Source organism: Phyllobates terribilis, unplaced genomic scaffold, assembly GCF_046119375.1.
Source record: "Phyllobates terribilis strain yellow unplaced genomic scaffold, ASM4611937v1 Scaffold_7__3_contigs__length_470593459, whole genome shotgun sequence".
In the NCBI taxonomy this organism is placed as follows: domain Eukaryota; kingdom Metazoa; phylum Chordata; class Amphibia; order Anura; family Dendrobatidae; genus Phyllobates; species Phyllobates terribilis.
The window spans coordinates 272,720,249-272,739,651 of NW_027362767.1; the positions used below are offsets into that span (position 1 = coordinate 272,720,249).

Sequence of the window (19,403 nt, forward strand, 5' to 3'; positions counted from 1 at the left end):
TTCTTTGTGACTACAAATGAGCTAATAAATTAGTAAATACTCTGCTGTCGCCGGACGGAAACTTGGGAAACGTCTCTTACCTGCTGTACTCCCCGATGCCTCTTCTGAGTGGTAAGCTTTACGTGATATCATTATTATATCATAACCTAGGCATGATGCTGTGCCAGTCCTACTAATCAGAAGAGGCTGTTCACAGGGCTCTCGTCCAGCGGCCATAGATTGTTGACGTGGCCGTCAGACCAGAGTCTTGTGAGTTGATTCACTCATCCCTACTTGTGACCATTCTCTGCTCGTTGCTAGGCATTAAAGGGCCACATCCATGGGTGCAGATTATTATTTATTATTGAAACAAATCCTTCATAAAATATTTTTATTTTACAAAACTGAATCCAGTACCATGAAAAAATAGTGATTTAGAGTGGCACACTCTAATGATCACAGTCCATCATTACTGAAGTTTGTTCTGTTCTTCATGGATTCGGTGTGATGTGTTTGCTGTTGGCATTGCTCACTTTTTATGTTTCTGCTGCGTCATTCTGGTCAATCCAAGTAACATATTGCTGACTTCAGGTTTTTGTTGTTGCTTGTAATTTAGGAAAGCTAAATGTGCCGTTCGCAGCAGCAGGACCCACCCGTAGTGCAGGACCCCTGGAGCAATGTGTCAAGGGGTTAGGAGGCAGTGGCAGGGTGTAGCACTGCTAATATCCTTATATACATCAGCTTATTGGTGTATCATATACATTTATAACACAACATCATATGGTACCAGCACAGAAGCGTGAACCAGCCACATCTGTCCTTCTGTGCAGTTGATGTCTGATATTCTTATTACAAAGGTCGATTGGTGGGATTCATGCTGAGCCGGACTGTAAACCATGTACATACGGTAAGTGTCTTGTGGGGCAGACAGATTGTTGACGTCCTTGGCGTTTCCCATTTTTCGCGGACATCACAGGTCATTCTTGCAGGAGCCTAAAAAATAAACAAAGTAAATGTTAATACAGCAAGAATTTCAGAAAATAAAGGGGTCTAGGACCGTTCAGCCTCAGAGACCCCCATAATGAATGCTGATGATTAGGGGGAGCCTGTCACCCCGAAAATCCATATTAAAATAGCTGCACAGTACTAAAGGAGCCGGGCAATTAAAATGTACAATACTGGTATGATTTTATAGGGGCTAAGGGCCCGATATTACTGTACAGCTAACTAATTATGCATCTTGGGGGTGACAAACTCCCTTTATTTTCATAATATTTCATTACAGGGTTGTACGGTTTGTTCTTCAGATCCCTTAAAAGGGTTTTCCAACGAACAAAAGTATATTTTAATCAATAGATCTTGGGAGTAATAATAACTTCCACAATTGGATGTGTTTAAAATAATGTTCCTGTGCTGAGATAATCTTATAATTGTGCCCCTACTGTGTAATGTCTGTGTCTGACCGTGAAGGGATATGGTCTGTTCATACCACAGCTCCTGGGCAGGGGAGGACGCAGGAGAGTATACAGACAGGACAGCAGGGATCACAGCTGATTCTTTGTGGGGTAAAACATTTCCTGCCTGTTTTTAAACAATGTTTTACTTCAAAGAGAATCATTTGTAATCCTGTCCTGTAATGTCTGTATACTCTTTTGCTCCCCCTGATTTATACAGCCGACATGTGCCCGCAACAATCACGATCTACCCATGGCTGTTAACTAGTTAAATGCCGCCGTCAATCTCTGACAGCGGCATTTAACAGCACCGCGCCGGAAGCACGTCACTAACTCCACCCATCGGTGACCCTGTCACGTGATCGCGGGTCACTGCTGTGGTTGTCATGTCCAATGGTTGGCGCTCATAGCAAGTGAGCAAATCTGCTACATACAGGCGATCTGCTCATCGCCTGTATGTAGCAGAGCCGATCAGGCAACTGCAGGTTCTAGTCTCCTATTGAGACTATTGAAGCATGCAAAAAGTAAAAAAAAAAAAATATAAACGTTTAAATCACCCCCCTTTCGCCCCATTTAAAATAAACCTATAAAAATAAACCCCACATACACATGTGGTATCGCCGTGTTCAGAATCTCCCAATCTATTAATGTAAAAAAAGAATTAATCCGATCGGTAAACGGTGTAACGAGAAAAAAATTCTAAACGCCACAAGTACGTTTTTTTGGTCTCCACAACATTGCAATAAAATTCAATAACGGGCGATCAAAACATTGGATCTACCCCAAAATTGTATCAATAAAAACGTCAGCTCGGCGCCCAAAAATTAAATCCTCGCCCGACCCCAGATCACGAAAAATGGAGACGCTACGGGTCTCGGAATATGGCGCCATTATTTATTTATTTTTATTTTTTTAGCAAACTTTGCTTTTTTTCACCACTTAAAAAAAAACCTATACATGTTTGGTGTCTACGAACTCGTAATGACCTGGAGAATAATAATGGCAGGTCAGTTTTAGCATTCAGTGAATGTGGTAAAAAAAAAAAAAAAAAATTGTGGAATTGCACTTTTTTTTGCAATTTCACCGCATTTGGAATTTTTTTTACCATTTTCCAGTACACGATATGGTAAAATCAGTGATGTTGTTCAAAAGTACAACTTGTCCCGCCAAAAATAAGCCCTCACACGGCCATATTGACCGAAAAATAAAAAAGTTATGGCTCTGGGAACAAAAAACGGAAATGCTCTGGTCCTGAAGGGGTTAATTCTCTTGACATACGCCATAACATTTTAACTCCCTAAATATGGATTTCTATAGCTCCTATTCAGCTCAGGTAAACAGGGGCTGAAAACTAAAAGTGTTGTACCGGGCGCACAGGTGAGGAGCCCTGTAATCTCTCTGTAAGACAGGGGTGGGGAACCTCAGGTCCCAAACGGCCCTCGATGACCTTTTATCCAGCCCCTGGGCAGATTCCCGGGAAGCGCAGTGCTTGGGCCAGAAGCTGTATTTTGCCAGCCACCAGCCCATTAATTTCTTCTTGCTCTGTGAGCACACGCACGCAGTGTTAACGACTGAACGCAGAGGCGCGTGCAATGAAAGATTATGTCCTGCCACTAGTGCCAGCGTCAGGACGCACAATGTGGGCGAAGTTAGAGCGTGATTTGTACGGCCCCCGAAGGATGGTATGAATATAGAAATGGCCCTCTGAAGAAAAACGGTTCCCCACCCCTGCTGTAAGAGATCCGATTTCCTTTTCTATGTCTTTTTTTGTATGACGGGTAATTACCAGTGAGCCTGCGCTCAGCTGCTCTCCCAGGTGGGGAGAATCTATTGTAGATGTGATGTATTCCAGGAGTTTATGGCTTCCAGTCCCGTGGAGATCACTGTTGGGAAAATATTCAATAATTGTCACGTCTAATGGGATATTTAAACTTGTGCTATGCGCAGCCCTTACATCCTCTCAGACGGCGAGAGTCAGATGCTTCATTAACCGTGACGAGATTTGGATTAAGATCAAGGACAGATTGTGATTTCCCATTATTGGACGCCGTCCTAATAAGCACAGAAACCTCACCGTAATGTTCGGCCAGAAGCCGAGTGTAAAACTGGATGTGAAGCTGACATAAACACGGGGATGTGATGAGAAGATTGTAAAAGCGGGACCTAATTACTAAGCAAACGAACATTGCGGCCGTAGCCGGCACTGTGTATAGTGCTCTCCGCACCAGTACAGATGGGCGATTTTATATTAGTCGCTCATGAGCCACCAGACAGGAGATTTTATAGTTTTCACTCATTAAGGTGCAATAATAAAGTGGCCAGAAAAAATAAACTGAAGTGAACCGACCCAGTAACGTAAGAAGTACTTACCCCACAGGATGGAGAGGAACTAGCACAATAATGATTCCGGTGATAATCTGACAGCACCATAGAAGTGGCCGATTTAAAGGACTCAGGGGCATTTTATTAATATCCTCAAAGGATATGGAGAAGCTGAACTTTACCTCAGTACAACCCATTCCCAACTTACTGAGTTACCGCTGGGATGGTGGAGAAAGGTTGACAGGCTGCAGTGTATAATTTTTATGGCTATTAACAAATTAAGGTAATTAGTAGGAGGATCCACTATGGTCGCTGTGACCATGCACTTCCCACAATGGGACAATGGCTTTACATCTTCAGCCGAGAAAATATCGAGGACTGAAACGTAAGTTTACCCTTGATGGAAACTAAATTTTAAGTTAGCTACAGTAGAAAAGTGAGGTTGCATCTTTGCTTTGTCCTAGAATATATGGGCAAAATGCTTAAATGACAATTCCATAATATTCTCTGGGTTTTTGGGGAGACATTCAAATGCTACACTATTGGACAATTCCCACCTTTTCTGCCGTGTGTATCTGTGATGTTCTTGGGGGGCAGGCAGGTAGATGTGACCACCCCATGTGAGCAGGGCAGTCTCTGAACCTTTGTGTTTGCAGATCACAGGGCTGACACTCAGCGAATGGTACTTACACGTCTCAAGACGCTCTTCCAGGAATGAGATCTGCTCGCTGAGTGAGTCTATCCTGTCAAGCTGCTGGAAGGAATGCGTCAGGAACGTGACAGGGCCCAGGCCGTTCTCAGGGGACACGGTCGATAGACTATGAAATGGAGCCAAAACCAACTGCAGTTTCTGTACGGAGAGAACACAGGGAATTATTCAGAGCGACAAGTCTGTCCATCATTTATCTTTGTATTTTTGGATTACGGATAAGTCAGTTGTTCATCACTTAAGGTGTAAGCAACCACGAGCAGGAATACTCAAAATATCGGTCCCTCACTTTAGTCTGAGTCCTGTGTCTCTGGTGCTGAAATGGTCACACTATTACCTGTACTTCTCCTTCCAGATCAGAAACTGTGCCCCCTATGGTTTACACTGGTATAAAATGTCTAATGAAGTGTAAAGTGTGATGGAGGTTTCTGCAGCGTGCTCGCTCACATGATTAAAAGTAATTTAAGTCACCAAATTTATACAGTGATCATACCGCTTAGGGTAGGTTGTACTCTCATGCCTCATGGCTTTAAAAGGTAAAACACATGGGGTGTTGTCCGCGTGGAATTTGATGGTACAGTGATGTGCGGGAGGTAGACTGCATGTCTGAATGTTCATTATGTCGTCATCAATCATAGAAACACCGGCATTTGTGACTATTTGTCAGGAATGTATTGCTTCCTTTTCTCCACAAACAATAAGGACAGTAAGAATGAATTCACATGCAGCACTGATACTGTAAACCGGTACGGATTTGCTGCAGAAAACCCCTGGTCAGAAAGTTTACCTTCCCACAACTGTACGCTCTGACTACACAAGGGTCTGTGTTGTCTGTAGCTATGGGGGCCGGGCACCACAGGGCTCTTACCTGCTCCAGAACCTCGATCTTGCTCCTAAGTTCTTGCATTTCTTGCTTCATGATTTCTGTTTCCACTGAAAGACAAGGAAAAGCAGTGAATAAAGATCATCCATAATAATCAGCTTTTTTTGGAAAGGTCGAGAAACCAGCAATATGGCTGCCATTAGAGCAGTTGTCACCAAGCTTTCCCAGAGGTCTGCAGGGCATATTACCCCAGTTATGGAGTGCTTCATTCCACCGCTCACATATGGTCTCACAACCCAGCAGATTTACTGTCACCAGAAAGGTTGGGTGAGATACTCGGTGGATGGTCTATTCCTTTTCTAAAATTGGCAGCATAAACCAAATACTGATATCAGTTGCTATCTACAATCAAACCAGTAAGATCTATACCCCCATATCCTTCTCTGGGAAAGCTTGGTGACCGCCAGTATGGCCGTCTTTACTGTGTATTACAGAGGGATCTGCTGCCATTGATATTATCGATGACTGGTGCCGCAGATACTTTCTTTAAATCGTCGATGGAAGCGCCAGCAGCCACGCATTATTACTCACGGTACGAGTTTGATGTGTCACAGCGCGTACCAAAAGTAATAATGTGCGGCCACCAACCTGACGGCTCTCCGGGATCTTGTGCTGTAAATATGCACAGCTCTGGCAGAAGTACAACTCCCATCATCTCCTCTCACTCAGGTGGGAAGCTGTAACCCAGAAAATTCAAGTATCGCATTTTACTCCAGTTCTGAGACATTATGCATCGAGTCTGCGGTAAAAATAGATTTCTGTGAGGAATCTGTGAATATAAGTCTAATAATCCGCAGCCTGCATCAAAATAAAAATCAAACGCACCAAAAACGCAGAATACAAAAATCACAGATAGATTTGTAATGAAGCAGTGCTATTTTCTGATCACATATTGTGCACATGAGGACTATTACACACTTGTCCATCTACAAGGCAGCACTATACTGACCTGTCCCGTTTGCTGATGGCTGTGGTGGTGGCGGGGGAGCAGTCGTCACCTTTTCCACTTTATGACAAGATTTCCCATTACTGGAAAGGCTGAACCCTTCATGGCAGCCGCAGTGGAAGCTCCCATAGGTGTTGGTGCAGCTTTGTGAGCACCGGTGCTGTCCACTCTCGCACTCATCCACATCTGGAGAAAAACCGGAATTATTCTTCTTGGTATCTCAAGGAGAAGGCTTTACAATTATAAAGGAAAATCCAAAACACTTCTAATTTTCTCTGGGAAAACCCTCAACAGTTTCTATATATCTGTCAGATGGGCCACAGCATCTTGTGTGTTCGGCCAGGTGTCAGACCTCGTATACGTGTGTAAGTGTCGGGTTCTCACCCGCAGAACATGTGATGAGACGTTCAGCTGTCACTGTGGCCCTATAATCCAGCCCGCACACCCATGTCCCACCTGTCTGGCAGTGATTTCCGCTCCAGCCCTCGGTGCATTGACACCTGTTGTAACCAACGCACATTCCTCCATTGTGGCATAGAAGCCGACAAGACACTAAGGGAGAAAGACAAGTGGAGATTGAGAGATACGTAAGTCACCAGCAGAGACCCTGATGGCCAGTAATTCTATTCTAACAATTGGTATGACACAGGTTTTGCTCAGTAAATGGCCTCTAGGTGCCGCTTTCACTGCCGTAATCTGAGGCAGATGATCAGTACAGTGTTTCTCAACATACAAAGCAACTGTACAAACTACATTCAGCTGCTGCAGAAGCTCTTGCTGACACCTGTCAGTGAATGTGACTGATGTCACGGCTGCCGTTATTACATATAGCTTATTTTTCACACCATGCACTGAAGACCTTGAAAGCTGACTATTCTCCCCAGCCCTCCCTAATCTCCCTGGGAAGCTCCTGCCAGTTCTGCCCCTTCCCTCCCAGGTCGGATGGAGAGCTGCTTTACTGCAGACTCTACGCTATAATCATCCACTCTTCTTGGTTCAACATCAAACACTTTTAAGACCGAGACACTTTGTAGCCATTTCCGAGGGGCTGAATCTAATTGCCAGTGAAACAATAGGACACATCGTGGACCCTCGTGGCCTGCGGCAAAAATATAAACCCAGGAATACGCAGATAATCAGCAACAGATGTACTGACGTTCTGCATATTGGGAGAGATCAGTGCAATGTGGAAACGTGATCCCCATACTATACAGACAGATGTGCCGGATTATCAGGCGATATCACCGCCACAGAACGAGCTGGACCATTTACAGTGGCAGGACTGTGGTTACCGGTATTGCAGCTGTGAACATTCATCCTCCTCCAACCCGGGCAGCATGTGTACAGCGGGAGCAATGTTTTCTTAGGTACTTGTCTGTAGGAAATCTTGTACGTTGTTCTACCAATGGAAAAAAAATGCCATATTGGATCAATGGTGCGACACAGAAACCCTACGGCATCTTCACAAGCTATTTTCAGCATAAAATATGTTTTGTGGTATTTTGTGTATCTTAATGATCAGACTTAAAGTCAGGCGCTTGGGTGCTGCATACAGTAAACGGTCACTGACCTGTATGTACTGCAGACTCTGTGCCCCTCACACATGGTGATTACCGGCTTGTGAACCGGCTGCACGTACGACTGCGTCACCGACACAAAATCAGTATGGCCGCCGGAAGAACAAATCCTCCTCCTGGAAAAGAAAAGACGAAAATCTGTAGCCAAAAATTATTATATTCACCTTTATAGTACAACACAGGGTGGCGCCATAAGAAGTGTACAACAAATATCAGGGTTATCTGGTGATACATAGAACTGCAGGTGACATCCACAGCATTATCTTTACTCATGGAGGTATCACAATGTCCCCTGCAGTCCTATGTAACACCACCGATAACACAGTGATAACGCTCCGAGTACAGATAATGTAGTAGATGTCACCTGCAGTCCTATGTAACACCACAGATAACGCTCCGAGTACAGATAATGTAGTAGATATCACCTGCAGTCCTATGTAACACCACAGATAACACAGTGATAGCGCTCCGAGTACAGATAATGTAGTAGATATCACCTGCAGTCCTATGTAACACCACAGTGATAACGCTCCGAGTACAGATAATGTAGTAGATATCGCCTGCAGTCCTATGTAACACCACAGATAACACAGTGATAACGCTCCGAGTACAGATAATGTAGTAGATATCACCTGCAGTCCTATGTAACACCACAGATAACACAGTGATAACGCTCCGAGTACACATATTGTAGTGGATGTTTCCTGCAGTCCTATGTAATACCTACTACATTATATGTATCCCACTACTTCAGTGAAGCGCTGCTCCATCTGCGGCTGCTCACACAAGGTGCATTTCATCAATAATTAAGCGTGACCAAAGCTCAAAGGCAACACTTGTGACCTGGTGAGAGACGCCGGCAGGGCTCCCGCCAGACACTCAGATGGGAGGGATTTTTTTGTTTGTTTTCTAGTTTCTCACGAAAATGTTTATTCTGAAAAAATATATACATTTTTTCCTAAATTAATATGTACTATAACTCCGAACTTAGCGTGCTGGGCATTGTAGTGTCAAAACAGCAGGTCTATAATCTGATTCGTGGGGCGGCTGATAATGAACAATTATCAGTAACTAATCAGCCTCATTGTGGAATTAGTGATAACCTGAGCGGCCGCGCAGACGGTGCGAAGCCGCAGGTTTCCGGACTATGAGCTTTGTACCGCAGGGGAACCTGGGATTTCATAGGTATTGGTGCTCAGGAAAGCCCTGCGGCACCTCTTTGTTAAGATCGGTTGTGTCATCATGAGAGCCATTGACAGAGGGGCTGTGGTGGAGTTTGGGGTTTATGCAGCATCATGTACAATGTATTCTCTAGATGTGTTTAATATTGGCTGAAAGCCGACACGACCGCAAATACTCTGAGCGTGGCCGTGACCTCCTCCTCCGTGCGAGCCGCTGCAGAATACACGTATGGTTCCCCTTAACGTCCTGTCCAATCACACGTTTATAAAAATTGAGATTTCCCATAAAACCCCCTTTACAGCCCCCATCACTCCTGTCCTCCACTCCGGGTTACATTCTGTGCCAGGAACAATCCCCCCATTGGAATGTGAACCCCTCTCACCGAGATCCGTATCTCTGCAAACCTGATACCCCCCTTACCTTCTGCAGCAATAGGGGGTCCACACTGCAATCACCGCAGATTTATATGGGCTATAAAAACTAAATTGTGAGACTATTAGTTATAAGGAAGAAGGTGCTGACACCTGGCAAAGTTAACCCCTCACCTCCCAGCAGGGCATCCGAGGTGACAGATCTATACGGATTACGTGTAATAAAAACCACATGTCACCCCTAGACCGAGGGAAGAAACAGATCAGACTAAGAGAAGACGGCAATAACCGGCAGGGGACAAAAAAAAAGTATTTAATGAGTCTGATCAATTAATAAAGCCACGCTAACAGACGGTGCAGATAGTCTGGAGTGTCCAGCTTTTTGGGATCCTGACAACATAGAGGGAACAGGTTGTGTGCATATTAAACCTCATGCCGTCTGATCTTGCTCCACCACTAACTGCATTTTACAATTGGGTATTAATTGGGAGTTAATTACACTGCCCCTTTAAATCTGCGAATCTTCATTATCCACCGCTATCAGATAAGCAAGAACTGGGCTCATTAAGGTATATCAGTGCAAGATAACAGCGTCAGTGCCTGGAGTACTACAACCTCCAGCACTCCAACCTAAGATGTAGAGAAGAGACGGCAGGGTTTATAGACTTCAGAGTCCCTGTGTGAAGAGGGAACCCCTGATATTAATGCAGGATGAGGGTCTTACCCTGAGTGGTACAGGAGATCTGCAGCCGTGACTTCTAGGATTAGCAGGCAGCTCATGAGCAGGCAGCCGACTCCCCACATCCTCCTCTTGTGTCCTGCTGAGAGTTATCCTGGAGAGGTTGAGGGTCCTCGATGCTCGGCTGCTCCCGGCTCTGGAGGAAAGCCTAAAACACAAAGCGCACGAGACGTCAGTACAATCACATTCACCTCATAGACAAGCGCAGGAAACCGATCCGATCCCCCCCGTGTCTGCGGATCACACGTGTAATGGAGGGACCCCCTAAAGGGAGCCCAGATCTGTATCACCACTGCAAGACCACCCAGACATAACACCACACAGAATTAGATACACAGCTCAGCAGACAGTATCACACATAAGATTAGACACACTACTTAGTATCACACGCAGAATAGGATTAGATACAGCTCAGCAGCCAGAGGATGGGATTAGATACACAGCTCAGCAGTGAGTATCACACAGGATGGGATTAGATACACAGCTCAGCAGACATTGGATGGGATTAGATACACAGCTCAGTGTCTGATGCTGCTGGAGATACGTTTCTCAGCCTTGGTAGTTTAGCTGTGGATGATAGGAGTTATGGGCCTGTGTGGGTTCGGCCTTATTGTAGATGTATAATCAGATCTGCCAATCAGTCATCAAACTTTTTATATAACCAACAGAGGACACGAGGACAGAGCCCCCCACATGAGACCACCCAATAACAGAGATCCCTATACCACATGGGTGATATAGCTCACCCAATACTGGGGATTCCTGTATCATGGGGACGACAGAGACCACCCAATACCAAGGATCCCTGTACCACATTGGTGATGGAACCCACCCAATACCGGGGATCTCTTCACGGTGGCTGATGGGTGAGAAGAGGGAGCCCCTCGTGTTGGGGTCGGGCAGAGAGATGTTTATTTACAGCAGAATTTAGATATGGAAATAATTGAAAAGAATCAACCCCTTGCTGTCTGAAGATGTAATCCCTCTAGCAGCCAGCAGGTGGCATTGTATTCTCAGGAGCTGGGCTCCGTTTTGCTGGGGGCAGCACATTCCTCTCACACAGTCCCCCCTCCACGATGTAATGATACAATATAGTCAATAATCGCAGCACACAATGGACCAAATACACACATGCAATATATAGATTTCTTCTGTATTATTGTACAGAGATGCACACTGCAGGTTTGCCGTGAACTTCCTTCCCCTCCAGCCTCTTTCTATTACACCGTTAGCCCTGACAATGGCAATATTTAACCTCTTCATTCCCAGAGGACTTGGTCAAGTACACCCCAGCAGTGGATCAATCACCTTCTGAGCAGGGCACGAGGCTCCACGTGACGCTCCTGCTTCTCTATGAGTCAGCGCGTGGCCTCGCTATTAATGTAAGACCCCCAGGGTGATATATTTGGGTGAGGGGGTATATATTATCAGAGCTCAGGACAGCGCAGAGAGAGAGCTCAGCTCTGAGGGAATAAACTACAAGTAATGACAGAATATGTGAGAAATTATCGTGTAATGATCTGACTACTCTATGAGGGGTGGATCCAGTGGGACCACATGTCCCAGCATTGCGCCTGTCTGGTCAATTGATCTATTATTGGACTACACATCCCACAGTGCACTAGTGAATGCTGGGTCTTGTCGTTTGGGAGTCAGTACAACAAGTGCCATGACATGCTGTTTAACTCTTGCACTGCCGGGTCACATGGAGATATATAGGGGGGCAGATTGTACTCACTGTTACTCCCGGGTTCAGGAAGGGGCGCAGCTCTCACACCCACAACACTAAACTTTCCTCTCTGGACCCAACACCATCAATAATCCATGGGGCTCAGGTACAGGCGGGTACTGTCCCTGCAGATGGCAAATCTTTGGGTTGCTGGTTGTATTTAGTTCATGGAGAGACCTATACATTAATGTGTAGTGGGAAAGTGACAGGGAGTTGTGGGGGCCCCCTCCCCCACGTGCAGTGGGAATACCCCCCTTCCTCCTCCCTTTTTCCCATTGGATGGGGGCCCAGCACTTGCGTGACGTCACACAGATGCGATCACCTGGGCTCCCTCCTCCGACACTTCCAAGGATACAGAGCAGCCTGGACCCAGCGCCTGAGACAGCAAAGGATGGCAAGAGGGAGACCACCAAACCTGGAGCCCCCGACCTGCAGGTGTCCCCAGCTATGGAGGACAATGGACACCATGGGGCACATACATGATAGCAGGGTATGTGAGACTGCGGAGTACAGAAACAGAGAAATGGTCTGCAGAGGTCAGTGGTGTAATGATCTGCAGGATATATCATAGTCAGGGGTTAGAGGGGATGGAGCAATGGTCTGCTGAGAGGTCAGTGGTGTAATCTGCAGGATATATAACAGGAGTTAAAGGGGATGGAGCAATGGTCTGCAGAATATATCATAGTTAGGATTTAAAGGGGATGGACCAATGGTCTGCTGAGAGGTCAGTGGTGTAATGATCTGCAGGATATATCATAGTCAGGAGTTAGAGGGGATGGAGCAATGGTCTGCTGAGAGGTCAGTGGTGTAATAATCTGCAGGATATATCACAGTTAGGAGTTAAAGTGGATGGAGCAATGGTCTGCTCAGAGGTCAGTGGTGTAATGATCTGCAGAATATATCATAGTTAGGATTTAAAGGGGATGGACCAATGGTCTGCTGAGAGGTCAGTGGTGTAATGATCTGCGGCATTTATCACGGTCAGAGGTTAGAGGAGACGGAGCGATGTTCTGCAAAAAGGTCAGTGGTGTAATGGACTGCAGGATATATATATATAGATAGATCGTGGTCAGGGGTTGGAGGGGATAGAGCAATATCAGAAGTAAAGTATTATGTAGATTGCAAGCTCTTAGGGGCAGGGGTGTCATCACTTCCCCAGGTCTACGTCCATTGCTATATAAATAAAGGGTATAATGACTAGTAGGTGGCCACTGAGGACCCTGCATGCTGAATCTTGGATCAGATGCAGGGCACATCATTTCTCTAGAAGGGAGAACTACATGGCTCGGCACTTCTGGACATACTCTGGATAGAAGACAATGCTGGGACTTGTAGTTTCCCACTTTGCTAAGTGTCAGAAGTAAAAAGTAATTGTACCTGAAATACTCAGTGCTGCTCAGGCCCAGACTAGGTGACTGGCAGCCGGGGAGCTCTTATATCCACAGTGACCAAAATGTCAGCAGCATTTACTGACGGGTAGCAGAACTTGGACGCTGGGCTCTGTGGTGTGGCAGGAGCAGAGGATTCTTGGCATAAACATGCTTCATGCTTACAAATTTATCTGCCCCCCTCCGCACCCCGGACTCAAAGCAAAGGAAGCAACAACTTCTCTATAAGTAACAATCCATGAATGGATCTGTCAGATAAAGGAGAACTCTGCCATATATCTAATAAAGATCTGTCTGTAGCTATTTTACCAAAGAGGATCTGACTATAGGAAAGTAGTAAAGACTTCCCTGGGGGGCGGCCATGATGCTTTGCATCCAGCACTGGTGTGAACCTCTCCTGGTGTTTCTAGATTATCACGTGGGGACACAAGACGGATCCATAATCTCAGCCATATTGTGACGTCTGTAATACGCACATCACATGCGTTTCGCGGTCTGCACCGTCACACATCTGCCGCTCATCACATTCATAACCTGCAGGCCCCGGGTCTGTAATAAACTTGCACTCACCTCGTACTTTCCCAGGAATTTTCTGCTCATGGCGCCAGGTCCGGCTCCTTCTCATGTGACTGCAGGGGAGGAATGGAGAAAACGTTACTAATGTTCGGAGTCTGGGAAAATATCACTTCATGCACAATCCTATTTATAATGAAGTATTTATAGAGAGAGTCGAAGGGTTAACATCCACATCCACGTATGGGGTCTCACATGGGGCCCGGTGACTAGTGTGTGATATATGTGACGGCAATGCAGATATTAATGGGAAAGTCCATTTACTTCTCTGTAGAGTAGCTAATTGCAGAAAAGCTTCACCACCTCAATGTCAGTCTGTAGCTCAACATCATACAAGTCATTGCCTACAGAACATTTTATAGGTAAGAAATTAGTATTTAAAGGAACCACTTTCTACCAGAACCAGTGCCCCCTTGTCTACAGGCTGTGTCAGGTATTGCATCTCAGCCTTATTTGCTTGCATGCGAGACACGACCCATGGACAGGAATGGTGCAGTTTCTGAGAGCAACCAATTATTAATGTCATATATCAACATAGATTCACACTGTGACATTGTAACGACATCACTGCGGGGTAAAGTCATTAACTAGTACCAATAATGTCATAGTTTTCTTTAAGTAGGTAAGATTTGGGGGCAGTTTGTTATTCTTTGGCCTCCATTCCTCATCGCTCTCGTTCTATGACTGCAGCCGGCTGTACAGAATAAAACACGATCGTTCACCCCCAGATGCCCCACGCACCGCACAGTTTATTTAACCCCATAAACCCGCAGAGAATTTCATCACCAGGTGGAAAGTTAACGGTAAATGGAGAATTCTACCAACAAAAACATTCATTAGGGGTCCCACAGAGCGGAGGGTGAAGCGGCCACTGACATGGAATCAATTAGGGGAGGCTTTGCCTATATAATCCCACATGAGAGCCGGATCTACTCTCCTGGGATGTGGTGAGAATGCTGAAAGGAGAAGCAAACAAAAATATTCTGGATTTACACATAATAAAAGGGAATTATCAAGATAAAGCCAAGGAGAAAGGAGAAACAAAACAGTAAATCCTGAGATAATAATTCTGGCTGTAGTGAGGTAAGATCTCAACTAACTGACTCTACGTCTACCATGGAGTCAGCGCTCAGAGATACTATCTCACTGAGGCTGTACTATAATAGCTCAGATGTTACATCACTCAGCCGAGATAATAACTGTTCTGTGATATAAAATATCATTTTGTGACGCTTTCTTCATTACAATGAAGGATTGATAGTAGCCAATCAGAAGGGAGTGTTCATTATGTCGCACTGCGTACATTTAGGGAAGTGGATTTCTGATTGGCTGGGCTGTGGTTGGTTGCAGAGCTTTAGGGTCCTGTTTGTTCATGATATATAGGCTATGTCCACATTTCTGAAATCTCATGCACATGTTGCTTATCAAATCCTTTGAAGCAGTTTCATATCTGCACCATGTCAATTCTTTCAGAGTTTTGTTAACCCATTTTCATGGGGGAAAAAAAAAGCATAAAAAAATGTGTGTATTTTGCGCAGCGTTTTTCTTGCCAACATATCAGTATTTGCAGCAGATTTTTCTGAACGTGTGCTTATACCCATATACTGTAATGTCTACAAAAAAAAATCACAATTTAAATGAATAAAAAATAAAATTATTCAAAAGGTTGATGGTCTCATCCAACCCAATCACATGATAATAAATGATATATACCAGTAAAAATGGACAGAAGTGTCTTATAAAATTCTGAGGGGGCGGCACTGGGAACTTAGTGGACATGTGTTATATGTAAAGTCTTTTTTTCTTAGCAAAAAAAAATCTCTTTATGAGAATGAGACAATTACATAAAAGCCATCACATTGTTCCCTGCAGAGAGAGAGACTTTTAATTAAATGTTACGCAGTAATTGAATTAGAGCCGTCATGTGAAGACTCCAGTGTAAATGTTGCACTAAAGTCTCCTCAGGCATGTAAGGAAACAAGTCAGGGCTGCGGAGAAGGCACAGAAAGCGGCAATGATTGAGAATGTAACATTACCTGCTGGGAGAGGAGAACGAGGGCCGGGACCCAGTAGTGGTGGCCCCCGTGGCTCTGGAGGCTCCTTGGTCCTGCTCATCTTGGAAGAAGATGCTTCTTTGGAGATCCTCGAGGTCTACTCTTATCCCGCCCTAGAACTGTTTTAAAGCCTAAGTCGTGTTACTTTAAATGTCCAAAAGGAATCTTTTTATGCCCCTCTTCCTGTATAAATCAGGACTGGGCTGGACACTTGGGAGAGGAAATCCTGTGTGTGTTTGGGGCTGATAAAGCTTTTCTGGTAGAACAAACACTTTGGTGAACGAGGTCCTGATGGGATTGGAATGAGCGCCATGGATCTGGGTTGTTTATAGAGAATGGGATTTCAAGGAAGTGTCGGCCATACAGGACAGCCACCATGTTGGCATGTCACATAGATGAGAGGTGTCAATCACCTTTCTAGGATTACAGGAAGAGCCCAAACCTCAGCAGCTGCTATAACGGGATGGATATCCTCTACAGGTCACCAGCCTGGCCCTGCAGTGACAGATGTACAATGACTGGACCTGTAATAAACACATGGGGCATTACTGTGATGACAAACCCTTATTGAGATCTAAAAGTTATTTTTCACCCAATACGTGAGATACTGGTAACATAATATATCACCCGGTACAGATAAAAATAAAGACCTAAGGCCCTAAAAGAAAAAAACTCTGGCTGTATGCAGTCTGGAGTCTGAGCCCCGTGCAGAAATCCCGGCACTTCCAGCCTCGGCTGCTGTCACTGAGGTCATTAGTGGTCGTCTGAGGAAGGTTCTGCCGCTGAATGCACCTGGGCAAATCATCAGAATCCGCAGCTGGCAGCTCCTGTGTGATCACCGACCAATGACGTCACCAATGGAGACAAGTCTAGAGACACAATAGCCATGGGAGCAGGCTGCTCACAGTAGTACGAGGAACATGCGGCCTGAGGTTGTCACGTAGGAAAACGTCTCCTGGAACACTTTGGAGAAATGGTCGCACCACTGGATCCACCAAATCAAAATCCCGGGAGCAGGATTGGTATAACATTCCCTCATAAAGCCTCTTTAAGGCGTTGCCCACGTGGTCTTTAGACCAGTCTTCGGCTATCATTGTGTCTAAGACAAAAGCCGAACTCATTACCTTAGAGCAGGGTTCCCCAACTCCAGTCCTCAAGGCCCACCAACAGGTCATGTTTTCAGGATTTCCTTAGTATTGCACAGGTGATGGGATTGTTGCCTGTGCAGGTGATGGGATTATCACCTGTGCAATACTAAGGAAATCCTGAAAACATGACCTGTTGGTGGGCCTTGAGGACTGGAGTTGGGGAACCCTGCCTTAGAGGACAGGCCTCCATTCGAGCCAACATTACTTCATTCCAGCCTCCATTGCAGTCTTTCTCTTCACCATAAGGACATTTGAGAGCGTTGACGTGAGCTCAGTTAAGTGTAACATCACTCTAGTCCTCCTCTCGGGATTATGGTGTGGGGGGTATAATGTCCAGTAGCCGGACCCCTCTAGTCTTCATTCCAGGTGCACCAACAGCTCAGAGTTACATTAATAGGGTGGTGGAACCAGCTGTGTGGCCGTTTCTCCAAAGTGTCACAGGAGCCATCCCACAATAATACCATGCAGCCTGCAGAACATAAATGTGCTCCCATGGCTGCAGAGTCTCCGGACCACAGCAGATAAGCACACGGCTGTAAACCATAACTGTAGCAGATAAGCACACTGCTGTATACCGTACCTGCAACAGGCAGCACACGGCTGTAAACCGTATCTGCAGCAGAAAGCGGACGGCCATATTCTGTACCTGCAGCAAAAAGCACAAGGCTGTAAACCGTACCTGCAGCAGACAGCGCGCGGCCATATATCGTACCTGCAGCAGACAGCGCGCGGCCATATATCATACCTGCAGCAGACCGCGCACAGTCGTATACCATACCTGCAGCAGACAGCACGCGGCCATATACCGTACCTGCCGCAGACAGTGCGCGGCCATATACCATACCTGCAGCAGACAGCGCGCGGCCATATACCGTACCTGCCGCAGACAGTGCGCGGCAATATACCGTACCTGCAGCAGACAGCGCGCGGCCATATACCGTACCTGCAGCAGACAGCACACGGCAATATACCGTACCTGCAGCAGACAGCGCGCGGCCATATATCGTACCTGCAGCAGACCGCGCACAGTCGTATACCATACCTGCAGCAGACATCGTACGGCCATATACCATACCTGCAGCAGACAGCGCGCGGCCATATACCGTACCTGCAGCAGACAGCGCACGGTCATATATCATACCTACAGCGCACGCCGCAGTCTATACTGATAGCCCACCCATCCAATGAGATCATATGTCACAGACAGAGGGGCCAGGGTGAGACTACAACAGCAGCCTCCTATTACTACACTAATTATTTAATGGGAAACTTACAAACACAGGAGAGCAATCCTCAGAAACCGCCCTAGTCTCCATGTCGCCGGTCACTATGCAGCGAGGTGATCACTGACCGGTCACTAAATCACTTTGATATCATATCCGTCAGATGTCTGGGAAACCTGAGTGACAAACTCTGTACAACATGTAATGGTGGCCACATTGGTTGTCACCCAGTTTTCCTAGGATACAGAACCAAGGAGCGTCCAAAATAAATACAAAGTGACAGCAAATACATGATGGGTGCAGTTGTCCTCCAGCAGCGGCCATCACTTGATGTCCTTCTCCGGCCTGAGGCTTTACCTCCACTCCATACCACACCTCACACCAGGTAATAACACTGCTGCCACTGACAGAATGAAAACTGGATGAAGTCTTTGTGTGACTAAGCGATATATGATACGTGATAACACGGCATCACACCAAATGGTCAGCACCCCACACCCCCATTACTGGTCTGTATGTATGGTACCCAGTATCAAACATAAGATTAGATTCATGGCTCAGCAGACAGTACCACGCATGATTTCATTAGATACACGCCCCAGCAGACAATATCACCCATGATAGGATTAGATATACAGTTCAGCACACAGGTTAGTATTAGATACACAGACCATAAGGCAGTATTTCACAGGACAGGAAAGAAAAAGGAACACAGCAGCACTCTGTAAGGGCCAATATATATGCAAACACTAAGGACATGAGATCTAAACTGCATTGTTGCTAAATGGAATACTCTTACAAAAATGAAGGTGCATAAATTGGCCAATTCACGTATGCCCATCAACCACAGCAAGGTGACCTTTTCTCCTAATACTTATCAAACATGCCTCTCCTGGGCTATAAGCCTACAATTTAAATGGCCAGGTAAGCCCAAGGGTGCTTTTAATTAGTGCTGGTTCCTACCTGCCCATTTAAATTGTAGGTTATCCCACGAGAGGCATGTTTGATAAGTATTAGGATAGGTACCCATCGGAGAAAAGTCACCTTGCCGTGGTTGATGGGCATACATGAATTAGCCAATTTATGCACTAAAAACCTTAATTTTTGTAAGTACATTCAAATAGAA

At 45.6% G+C, this 19,403-nt stretch overlaps 1 protein-coding gene across 3 annotated transcripts; it reads right to left on the reverse strand.

Annotated features, from left to right (window-relative positions):
* Positions 1-355: 355 nt before the first annotated feature.
* EGFL7 (EGF like domain multiple 7) lies at positions 356-16,087 on the reverse strand. 3 transcript variants are annotated; one of them, XM_073640758.1, is made up of 10 exons: positions 15,889-16,086; positions 13,850-13,908; positions 10,148-10,310; positions 7,864-7,986; positions 7,586-7,692; positions 6,750-6,845; positions 6,297-6,479; positions 5,333-5,397; positions 4,446-4,605; positions 356-972 (listed from the first exon to the last, which is right to left on the reverse strand). In XM_073640758.1, the coding sequence occupies exons 3-10, from the start codon at positions 10,225-10,227 to the stop codon at positions 950-952; spliced, it is 837 nt and encodes a 278-aa protein (XP_073496859.1). In that variant the 5' UTR covers positions 10,228-10,310; positions 13,850-13,908; positions 15,889-16,086; the 3' UTR covers positions 356-949. The 3 variants fall into 3 exon arrangements, with proteins under 3 accessions (XP_073496859.1, XP_073496862.1, XP_073496860.1); XM_073640761.1 differs by lacking the exon at positions 6,750-6,845 and having other exon boundaries at positions 15,889-16,087; XM_073640759.1 differs by lacking the exons at positions 13,850-13,908; positions 15,889-16,086 and adding an exon at positions 11,901-12,093.
* Positions 16,088-19,403: the final 3,316 nt, after the last annotated feature.